Raw genomic sequence first — 12152 nt, forward strand, 5'->3', positions numbered from 1 at the left:
CATGAAAATAGGTGATGAGTACAATATTATTTGCACTAAATGTAGGTTAACAGAGGTAAATACACATATGTGTGTGGGGTGTTTTTTTTCTTGGAAGGTAGGAAATGATAGGAAGATTAAAAATAATAAATTCCCGTTTAAGTGGTACTGACAGGTTATGGCATTGTAATACATTATTCCATAGTCCTTATAAGACATGTGACAGCTGACTTCAGAGCTAAGGTTTCTTGTATAATCTATTTCAAACTAGAATTTGAAAAGATTAGAAATAAAGACTACTGAAAAGACACCACATTTCTTCAAGAAAACTCAAATAAAGCTGCAATTCCAGTCAAGATTAGTGAAAATATTTCACTATATGAACTGATTTCAGCTACTGAGTCTGTGTTTGTGTCCATTGGATCTATCTCCTGCATTAATAAAACCATTTAAAACACCTTGAAATAGTATAAATCTATTAATACTCTGGTATATAGTGAAAGCTTTTTGGATATGGCTTCTGTGTGTGTTTGACTTAGAACTCAAGACTGTGCTTGACATGATCTTTAAGAGTTTATCAGAGTTAGCATGTCACATCCAGAGGCTGGTGGTTTCATGTCCAGATGGAGATCAGTGAGAGAGTTCAGCCTGGAGAAGAGAAGTCTCTGGGAAGACTTTGAATACTTAAAGGGAGCTTACAAGAAAGATGAGAGCAAACTTTTTAGTAGAGCCTGTAGCAACAGGGCAGGAATTAATGGTTTTAAACTAAAAGAGAGTAGACTCAGAGTGGATCTAAGGAAGAAATGTTTGGCAGGGAGGGTGGTGAGACACTGGAACAGGTTGCCCAGAGTGGTTATAGATGCCTCATCCTTGTGGAAACATTTGAAGTCAGTTTGAATGAGACTCTGAGCAACCTGCTCTAGTTGAAGATGTCACTGCTAACTGCAGGTTGAGGGAGTTGGACTAGGCAACCTTTAAAAATGCATTCCAACCTAAACTATTCTGTGAGTCTATTTTTGAAAAGAAGTGTGGGAGAACTTATGGAAAATGGTACAACTTTCATTGGAATTCTCTGTCAACAGTTAGATCAGCTCATATAACAACTAACTACTAAGCTCTGAATAAATGACATACCACTTGGCTCATCTAGGGATGTGTATCTCTTACCCATAGGTTACTTGAAGTAAAACATTTATATAAAAAGGTAGAAAATCAAATAAAAATGTCCAAGATGGTTTTGATGAATGAAATCAATAAACGAACAAACATCCTTCTTGAACAACTTGAAGTAAGTATGGCTAGTTTCTTTGATACCTTGGGAAATTAAACTAAATTAAATTTAATCCCAGTGCCTATGGAAAGAATATAGACTGTGAGAATTGTTGTCCCTTTGCTTATATTTTCAAATATTTCTCTTTTTTCTTTTTCTGCAGAATTTTATGTGGAGTCAATGGTTAACAAAGATTCAGGATGAAGTGGCAAAATGTTTGCTTATCATGAATTAGCCATATTTTCTAATGCAGTTACAGAGCATATGTGTGTACCTTTTGAGTACTTACAAAACAAACTGGCTTCCAGTTTTAATGTTTAAACTGTAGAACACTAGCAACACGTTTAATATCCTGTTTTGAAAATGATCCTCTCACCTGCTTGCTGTAACAGAGCCTTCAGTTTTGACTCTTCACTTTTTGGATGTCTTATTGAAGTCTATATGATTTTATTTTGAAATGTGTTAGACACAAAAATTGCTAACTGATCTGATCAGAATTTCTGCTTCTTAGTTACTCTTGGATAATTTTAGCAGGTATTGGAAAGACAAGGCACTCAGTACTTGCTACCTACCTTTGAACGTAGATATTTGACTCAAATATGGCTGCTCAAGCTGATAGCTTTACAAAATAGAGAAATATATGTCATCATTTCAGTATTATTAAACATTAAGTAATTTCAGCGTTCATGATTTTTGACAGCATTTCAGTGTTTATCTGGGTTACTTATAACCAAAGACAAGTAAGTGGTCCAGGTACGAATTTGATCCAACTTCTACAGCTTTCTTGGGTTATGTTATTCTATTAAACCAAGGCCATAAAGATGTAGGCCGTTTGCTCCTGGAGAAGCTACTCATCTTCCTGAATTCAGATATATCTTTCGAATAGGATTTGCTTTCTTTTTATGACTGATGGTTTAAAGAGATTCTAATTAAGTATCCTTGCAAATAATACATATTGTTCTGCCACTGACTGTATACAGTATTTGTGTCTGAAGAATGATAACTATCTTCTGCCAATTCACGTTATTCACAGAAAATCACCAGTGAAAGGAAGCAGAAATTGGAGCAACAACTTCAAGGTGTAGTGGTTTTAAGCAGACAGGTAGAACATGTGCAGAACTTCATCAGCTGGGCAGTATGCAGTAAAAACAGCATCCCATTTCTCTTCAGTAAAGAACTGGTAAGAGCAATATTTTTTTTTCTTGATAAATTGTGCTGTAAATATGAGAACTGTTTTCTGGATTTAATGTTTATCAAATAAAACATTTTTCATGATCTTTATAATTGTGAATAAAATCTTAATCCTTTGATTTGTTACCAGATTGTATTTCAGATCCAGCGCTTATTAGAGACAAACTGTAATGCAGACACAGACACTCCTCTGAAGATCAGATTTACTTGGGATCCCTCCTACTGGACTAAACAATTGTCCAATTTTGGTAAGAAAAAGATACTGTTGTTTGTCAGGCAAGTGCCCAAAGCAAGACAGGACAGATAGAGCAGATAGAATACTTTCCCTAAAGTGCTCTCCTTTTTTCATTTTGACTTCTAGTTTTCTACCTCCTTGTCACATTCTGAAGAAAAGCTACTGTTGCTGAACTTTCCTGGTTTTCCCTCCAGTTATTTCAACTCACCTATTAAAAGATATCATTGCAAATATTATCTTATAAACACTACCTAGAAATACACCCTATAAATATAATCTCTGAAGCTCTTGCTAAATCACAATGTAAGATCACAACTACTAGTTTAGCAGGCACAATGTACAGGACTGAACAAATAACTTTTAACTGAAATTACTTAATGCAGTGTCACAGGCTATCAAATAGTCTTGACTTTGCCCAGGATATTTGGAATTCAGTTTTGTCCCAGTAAACAATAGCTTTGTATAACACTGTGACTCAGGCAGTCCTGTAATGAGTACCCTGGGTGAAATGGAGTGTCTGCAGTGGGCCTTGTGCTCTTTATTCTGCCTTACCCAAGAACAGCTGGGCTCAGTCATGCTTGCACTCCTTAGATCCTTTAGTATTTTAGTGGCCAAGGGATCATTCAAGCAGTACTTGAGTCATAATTAACAGGCACAAAGATGGCTGTAAAAGACATTGACTGTATAAAAATTACAGCGTTATTTATATAATGAATGAGCATACTGTGACTTTGTTTCCCACCAGCTATACATTTCCCTAATGCAGTGGGTTTTTACAGTAAATTCAGTTCAATGGGTTGATCAATGACCTAAAAGATTAGTTCTCTTCTCATTTTAAGATATTTAAAGCTAGATAGAGTAAAACACTGTCAAAAGTATTATGGGGAATAATCTCCTGACTAAAAGCATTGACAAGACCAGTTCATAGGTCACTTCAATTTCTAGCTTTTATGATTCTCACCTACGTAACTACTTACATAATGTTCACCCTTGAAGCTGTCTTTTATACCTGAGCTTATGGATGAGAAAATAAAGCTCATGCTTTAGTAAAAAATGAAAGTATAAACCATATCGATCAGTTAAAATGAGCTGAGGTCAATTTTTCAATGCTTTTGCTAGTAATTCAAACATGAGTTCCACTGATATCACTGGGAGTTTGGTGTGACTTTCAATCGCTGAAAAATCTTCACAAATCTACCTTGAAGGTATGTTAGAGGGTGGTTTGGATAGGATATTTTAATATCTTTTGTATTTGAAATGAAGACAAAGAAATGGCAATTGTTCACTGCTTTTATTGTGTAGATTTGTCAAGATGGTATGAGGGAGTAAATCTGCTTTTTTTTCTTTTTTTTCCAGGAGGTTTCACTGTGGAAGATGAACACATTTCTCATTCAGATGTGATACTGTGTGGAAGTGTGCAAGGATTACAGACTTCCTTGTATCAGGGGCACCATTCACCAACAGCACAGCTGGAGCCTGTGAATAGCCAGACACAGTTTCCACATGCAATCCAATGTCCTACACCTGTGTGTTGCTCACACTACCTCAGTGTACCCCATCCAAACAAAGCTCAACCTTCTTACCAAGGCACAAACCGCCATCAAAATCTTCAACAGCCTCCTGAACTGCATCAGCAGTACTTCCCTCTGCAGTACAGCAAGCAACAACATGACAAAGAGCAAAGGGATGCCCAGCAGCCTGTGAAGCTGATACAGTCTAGGCTGGAACAGCACTGGCAGTCAGACCCAGAGAATGTGTCTGGGAAGACGAGAAAGCACTTACTATCCCAGCAGCTGCAGCAGCCCCCAGCTTTGGGTTATGCTGTTGTGTCACATGAGGCTCAACAAGTTCACATGAGCCATTCACAGCCATTCCGCGCACAGGATTCTTTGCAGACATCAGCTATGCAAGTGCAGCTTGGTCATCTCCAGAAGACAAAATCTGATCAGTTGCAGCAGCCACCAGCATCACCGCCACCAGCATCACCACCACCAGGTCAGAATGAGAACGCCCACAAACAAGTCATCCAGCAGAGCCTGGACATAATGCACCACCAGTTTGAACTTGAGGAGATGAAAAAAGATCTGGAACTTCTTCTGCAGGCCCAAGGACAGTCTAGCTTGCAGCTGAACCAAGCCAAGCCACCTCATCATGTTCAACAGACCATAGTTGGTCAAATCAACTACATAGTGAGGCAGCCAGCCCCAGTTCAGCAACAAATCCAAGATGAAGCACAAGTAAGTTCTCAAAGGTTCTCTAAAGGCTCAGAAATGGGAGAAACCTTTCAGATTTCATATATTTGGTTGAACTTTCTGTGTTGTCTCGTGTATTTATATTCAGCAGAGGTTTCATGCCTCATGCAAGATTGGGCCAAAATTTTCTGTTAAATGCTGCTTAAACAACCAAGATCCCAAAGATCTGAATCTCTAAATAGACAAGGTGAGCATCAGGTGGGAGAATGAAAGTGTCGTCATTCTTCCTTTGTGAACAGGTACCTGGAGCACTGCAGAAGTCTCGCTTTCCATTTCAACTCCTTTTTACTGGAAACTTTAAGCCTCTATTCCTTGGAAAAAAAAGAAATCCCTTTTGATTCTGAATGGTTAGTGAAAAGAGAGTGAAGAACACCTTTTTTTTTTTTTTGTCTGAGAGTTATTTCCCATTCTACTAGTAACTCCTCTTGCTATTGCATCCTGTCCTTTAAGATTTTCATCAGATTCGTACACATTGTTCTGATACAGTTTTGTCAGCAAGGTTAATTTCTTCCTTTTTCCTCTTTTGGTAAGAATCCTGCTTCTGAGAAAAGCTCAGTGCTTGGTGGTAAGTATCCAAACTACAAGGCAGATAAGAAACACACTAAGGTGGCTTTGAAACCCATTCAAAACCCATTCAAAAGGAAGGTGAGGACTGCAGCAGAAAGGTGTCTGGGACTTCTCATTGTGTAAATTCTGTGGAGTTCCCACCTTGAATAGCTCTCAAAGTGGCTTACCTGTAGGGGCAGACTGCAGCCTTTGGAATAGCTGTACATGGCAGCAACTTTGTTGTTTTATTTATTTATTTTTTATCATTAACATTTGAGAGAAATCATTCTGTATTCACTTATGTCTCCACTTAGGATTACTTTTAACATCTTTACTGTTTCAGAGTTTTTCTACTCTTTTCATATTGTATATGCTGTGAGTTGGTGTGAATTTGCTACCACTTTTTTCTGAGATTTTGAAAGCACAAACTCTTAATTGTGATTTGTAGGTCTATGAAAGTTCCACTGAACATGATGTCCAGAAGCCTGTAATTCCTCTTGACAAAAGTGATAGTTCCTCCCTGTCACGGTTACTGGATGGAGAAACCAGTGCCAGTAGTCACTCATCTGAGAACACATTGCAACAATCAGCTTTCCATCCAGTGAGAAAGGTATAAAAAAACTAAAAAAAATATTTCAAAGGGAAAATATAATTTAATAGTATTGACTATAACAGGAGATTGGAATTTGCAATCATGTTGAAAAAGTTAAAATACTGAGAAATAGCTGAGAAAATGGCTTGTAAATCTTGGCAGATAGTCTTAGCCTAACCAATGTGCATCTCTCTGTGAGATGCCTACATGCTGTGTTGTAGCCAAGACCGCTAACTGTTCTTATAAGCTGGTGCCTTTTAGATCTGGCTGGCATAAGTGCTTAAACGTGAACTGGTAAAGAAATAGAAGACATTTCTTCACTGAGTAAATTCTGTCCAGTCCCTTTCTCAAGAGATTTAGCTATCAGGACTTTCACACTAGCAGTGGCTAATTTGAAAAAGAAAAAAAGGAGTAAGAGCTTGTGATGAGCTCATACCTGAGAATCATAGAATGGTAGGGGTTGGAAGGGACCTTTAGAGATCATCTAGTCCAACCCCCCTGCAGAAGCGGGTTCACCTAGATCAGGTTGCATAGGAACATGTCCAGGCAGGTCTTGAAGACCTCCAAGGAAGGAGACTCCACAGCCCCTCTGGGCAGCCTGTACCACTGCTCCATCACAGTAAAATAGTTTTTTCTTATCTTTAAGTGGAACTTTTTGTGTTCCAGCTTCATCCCATTACCCCTTGTCCTGTTACTATCTACTATAGAAAAGAGGGATGTCCCAACCTCCTGACACCCACCCTTTAGATATTTATAAATGTTAATAAGATCACCCCTCAATCTCCTCTTCTCCAGACTAAACAGCCCCAGTTCCTGCAGCCTTTCCTCATATGAAAGATATTCTATACCCTTGATCATCTTGGTGGCCCTGTGCTGGAGTCTCTCCAGCACTTCCCTGTCCCTCTTGAGCTGAGGAGCCCAGAACTGGACACAGGACTCCAGATGAGGCCTCACCAGGGCAGAGCAGAGGGGGAGAAGATCCTCCCTCCACCTGCTGGCTTGATACATCCCAGAATGCCATTGGCCTTCTTGGCCACGAGGGCACATTACTGGCTCATGGTTAGTTTATTATCAACCAGGACTCCCAGGTCTCTCTCTGCAGAGCTGCTCTTCAGCAGTTCTACCCCCAGCTTGTACTGGTGCATGGGGTTGTTCCTTCCCACATGCAGGACTCTGCAGTTGTCCTTGTTGAACTTCATGAGGTTTTCCTCTGACCACCTGTCCAGCTGATCGAGATCCCGCTGAATGGCATCACAGCCTTTTGGGGAATCAGCCAGTCCTCCCAGTTTGATGCCATCAGGGAACTTGCTGAGGGTACACTCTGTCCCCTCGTCCAGGTTGTTGATGAAGATGTTGAACAAGACTGGCCCCAGAATCGATCCCTGTGGAACTCCACTGGCCACAGGCCTCCAGTTTGACTCCGTGCCATTGGTCACCACCCTCTGGGCTCTGTCATTCACCCAGCTCTCGATCCACCTCACTGGCAATCATCCAAGCCACACTGGCTGAGCTTTCTCATGAGGATGTTGTGGGAGACGGTGTCAAAAGCCTTGCTGAAGTCAAGGTAGATGACATCCACTGCTCTCCCCTCATCTAGCCAGCTGGTTATGCACTCATAGAAGGATATCAGGTTAGTCAAACAGGATTTCCCCTTGGTGAAGCCATGTTGACTCCCCCTGATAACCATCTTATCCTTCATATGTTCAGTGATAACATTCAGGATGAGTTGTTCCGTCACTTTTCCAGGGATGGAGGTGAGGCTGACTGGCCTGTACTTGCCTGGGTCATCCTTCTTGCCCTTTTTGAAGACTGGCATGACACTGACCTTTCTCCAGTCCTCAGGCACCTTGCCTGTCCTCCATGATTGTTCAAAGATGATGGAGAGAGGCTTAGCAATCACATCAGCCAGCTCCCTCAGCACTCTAGGATGCATCCCATCAGGACCCATTGATTTATGAGCCTTAAACTTGGCCAACAAGTCTTTAACCTCTTCCTCTTCCACCCAGGGCAAGTCCTCTGCTGTCCTGGCCATCCTGTTATCCTTGCTGGACTGGGCTTCCCGAGGGTCAGCCTTGGCCATAAAAACTGAAGCAAAGAAGGCATTCAGTACTTCGGCCTTCTCTGCATCCTCGGTCACCAGGACACCCTCAGTGTTTAGCAGTGGGCCCACATTCCCCCTCGCCATCCTTCTGCTGCTGATGTACTTGAAAAATGCCTTATTCCTGTCCTTAACATCCCTGGCTAAATTTAATTCTAGAAGGGCTCTAGCCTTCCTAGTTGCACCCCTGCATGCCCTGGCAATGTTCCTATACTCTTCCCAAGCAGCCAGCCCCTGTTTCCACCTCTCATAGATGGCTGCTTTCTGCCTGAGTTGTCCCAGCAGATCCTTGCTCATCCATGGAGGCCTCCTACCTCCTTTTCCTCCTTTCTTGCGCATTGGGACACACTGATCCTGGGCTTGGAGGAAGTGGTGCTTGAAGATTGACCAGCTCTCATTGGCACTTCTACCATCTAGAATCATATCCCATGAGATCCATCCAAGTAGATCTTTGAAGAGACCAAAGTTGGCTCGCCTGAAATCCAGGGTCACGGTCCTGCTTTGTGTTCTACCTCTTCCACACAGGATCTTGAACTCTACCATCTCACGGTCACTGCAGCTGAGGTTGCCTCCAACCTTCACATCCCCAACCAGGCCCTCCTTATTCATCAGTACCAGGTCCAGCAGCACACCCCTCCTTGTTGGTTCCTTGATCATCTGCGACAGGAAATTGTCATCAACAATCTGTAGGAACCTCCTGGACTGCGTGTGCTTGGCTGTGTGACTGTCCCAGCAAATATCAGGGTGGTTGAAGTCCCCCATGAGGACCAGGGACTGTGATCGTGAGGCAGCTCCCAGCTGTTTGTAGAAGGCCTCATCCACATCCTCCTCCTGATGAGGTGGCCTGTAGTGGACTCCTACAACAATATCACCTGCCTTGCCCTGGCCATTAATTTTTACCCAGAAGCACTCTACCTGCTCCTCATCCCCACCCAGGCACAGTTCAGAACACATTAATTGCTCCCTCACATAGAGAGCAACTCCACTTCCACGCCTTGTCAGTCTGTCTTTCCTGAACAATACATAATCCTCCATGGCTGTGCTCCAGTCATGGCAGCTGTCCCACCACGTCTCTGTGACCGCAATGAGGTCGTAGCCCCACATCCACACCCACATCTCCAGTTCCTCCTGCTTATTCCCCAGGCTGTGTGCATTGGTGTAGAGGCAGCGCAGGGGCTTACTCAAACACACAGGTTTCCCTGGATGGGTGCAGGAGGTTCCTCCCCGGTTTGGCTCTTTCTCAGGGTGGTCAGCCTTGCGTATCTCAGCCCAGTGTGCAGATGAAGGGCACTTATCATTGCATTCCCTGTCCTGCCCTGTTTCCCAGCTAGAGGGGACAGCTTGTTCTGTTTTGCTTCTCCCCCCACCCCCCAAGTCCCTTAGTTTAAAGACCTCTTTATTAAATTTGCTAGTCTACTCCCAAATAATCCAGTGCCCTTATGGGAGAGATGAATCCCATTCCGATGGTTTCTTTTGAAAGAAACATCTTTCAAAATAAGTTAACCTGGAAATAACACTAATTATTACTGAAGATGTAGTATATGAAAGTGGTATGACTCTGTTATATTCCTTGTCCTTATACAAAAGCAGAAAAATCATAGATTTCTCTGTCTCTAGAACATTTCAACACATCATAGAGCCATGCTTTGATCTGTCTTCCTACCGGGAGGCCCTAACTATTGAAGAAGCAGCATAAACAAAACCAGGAGGGCTCATCTTTATCCTTTATCAGACCCTTGCTGGCTCTGGATATCACCTTTGTGTTTGAGGAGGAGAAGCTGCCTTTTACCTCTCTATACAGTTTAAAACACTCCAAATAGCACTTCTGATTGCTCAAATCTGTTTGGTACTTCTGCTCATGTTTCATGTTGTGTACTGTGTAAAAGTCTTTCATGGATATTTTTTTCTTGGAATTTGTGTGTGGAATATTGTGGAAGAACTTATCTTTCCTTACTAGACCCAAAAAGGAAGATATTTTGTCCTCCTTTAGTATGTAGCTTTGTTGACCCAACATATTTATGACGCTATACTCATTCAGAGCGTTGTTAGAGATCCTTTTGGGAATTGTAGAGACATTGAAAGATAATGATTGCTGGGGGTCTGGAAGCAGCATTCAAATCAGATTCAGAAGGCACAAAGAAACCTGCAATTGTTAAGTTAATCCTCTAGATGTGATTCAGAATTTCTGGATCAGGCTGATGGTATCACAACATTCTGAGATGATGCTCTTTGGCTCTGAACTTTCCCATGTGGAAGCAGATCTCCCTTAACCTCTGATGGCAGAGCACAGGACTGAGGAAAGCTATGCAAATCTTCTAGGACAGGGCTACCTTTACTTTAGGAGATGACCGTAAAAGTTGAAGATTTATATTTAAGGCCTGAGAAAGACTATGAACCTGAGCATTTATTTGAGGAAAAAAAAAAAGTCAGAAAGAGGGAAGAAAATGGAAGGAAATGTGCAAGAGAGGGGCTAGTGCAGTCTGATGGGAAATGAGGAGAGAAAAAAACCCAAATCCAACCAAGAAATGCTGATTTGTATCTGTACCAAGGGAGGAGGCATCAAGAGGAAAATACTCCTACAAACAGAGGAAAGAAACTTTTTCTAATGGTGCTGAGAAGTGTATGGTCTTGTGCTGAAAGCAGAGGTGTGTCTGTTTTTTTACTAGTTTCCTGGTATCTCTGCGAAAAATGAGGACATTCAACAGCCACAATAGCCCATCTTTGCTTGTATTTCTCTCTTCTAATGAGCTACTTGGGATGAAGCCATAATGTACTGTCAGCTCTGGCAATGGTTTATTAGAAATGATGAAGGGAAACAGCAAAGTAAGGAGACCCTTGTCTTCATGAATGCTGTTAAAAGATGTCTGACTGCTTTTGCTGACAAATAAATTAAATCTACATTTAAATGGGAGGTTGGTTCCTGTTTAAGAACAAGGCAATGTACCTATTTATTCTCATTTCTGTTTCATACTCATCTCCAGATGAAAAAATCTCTATAGATGTTTGTCCACTTACTTTCATATGGCCTACATTCAGAACATTTAATCTCTCTCAAGTTCTTGGAAGACATGGAAAAAGTGAACGTGGAGAAGTGTAAAATATTGCACTTGGAAAATACAGTAGAGAAACTGTTTTACTACTGGGAGAAGAACTATATTCTGCCTTTTGGAGAATAATTGGTATTGGACTTCTCAGCCTTGTGTTGCATTTCTGCTGAACTCTGACAGCCTTCGTTTTATGTAGTATTCCTAGTGGAATAGGTAATTCTTTGGCTGCTGAGATTTTTTTTCATTAAAGAAAAATCAGTGTGGACCAGAATGTATCAAAACTCAGAATTAACTGTTTAGTAATATGTTTGCCAAGGTCTGTTAAAAAAGAAAAGGTTCCATTAACCCAGTGGTTTCCTTTATTTTGGAGGGGACAAGCCTTGATTGCTCATGTAGTTAAACATCTGTGCATTAATTTTGAAACAAATTTATTGCATATATTTGATACTATTCACTGATAACTAGAGGAATTGTCTGCATACAGGATTGTATTTGCATGTGAAGCAATATAGAATAGATTCTATTAATAGTTTGAGATCACAATATTACTCATAAACAGGGAAACCACAAGTACATTATTCAGCTCATCCCAGACAAGTGCTAGTGCAATTGTTCCACCACAGTGTGAGGCACTCATATGCCATGTATGTGTCTTGGAGTTCAACGAATGCCTCTTTGTGGTGTTCTGATGAGTACCATTTTCTGTCCCTCACATTTAAAGATGGCTCTTGATGAAAAATAGAGAAGTAGGGATGAAATGCTACATGCACTTGGATAATGTCCTCATTGTGTTAGATTTAATTTTTGTCCTGATGGTAAAATATAGCTTCACTGAGCAGACAGAATTTTGGATTTTCAGTGTATAAAGCAGGGTTTTCTAGCTGGTATCTACCTGTCAGAAGTGTTGGCATCAAGGCTACTGCTCTCTAAAAGTTAATTTCA

The 12152-nt window shown here is 41.1% G+C and overlaps 1 protein-coding gene across 1 annotated transcript in view; it reads left to right on the plus strand.

Moving 5' to 3' along the window:
- TRIM66 (tripartite motif containing 66) overlaps positions 1 to 12152 on the plus strand; it is a 48483-nt gene that overhangs the window by 18772 nt on the left and 17559 nt on the right. Inside the window, exons 6-10 of the mRNA XM_062000137.1 lie at positions 1153 to 1267; positions 2283 to 2429; positions 2571 to 2688; positions 4032 to 4912; positions 5922 to 6083. Coding sequence (XP_061856121.1) covers positions 1153 to 1267; positions 2283 to 2429; positions 2571 to 2688; positions 4032 to 4912; positions 5922 to 6083 — 1423 coding nt within the window. The remainder of the gene's footprint in view (positions 1 to 1152; positions 1268 to 2282; positions 2430 to 2570; positions 2689 to 4031; positions 4913 to 5921; positions 6084 to 12152) is intronic.

The sequence above is a fragment of the Colius striatus genome, chromosome 7, assembly GCF_028858725.1.
Source record: "Colius striatus isolate bColStr4 chromosome 7, bColStr4.1.hap1, whole genome shotgun sequence".
Classification (NCBI taxonomy): Eukaryota; Metazoa; Chordata; class Aves; order Coliiformes; family Coliidae; genus Colius; species Colius striatus.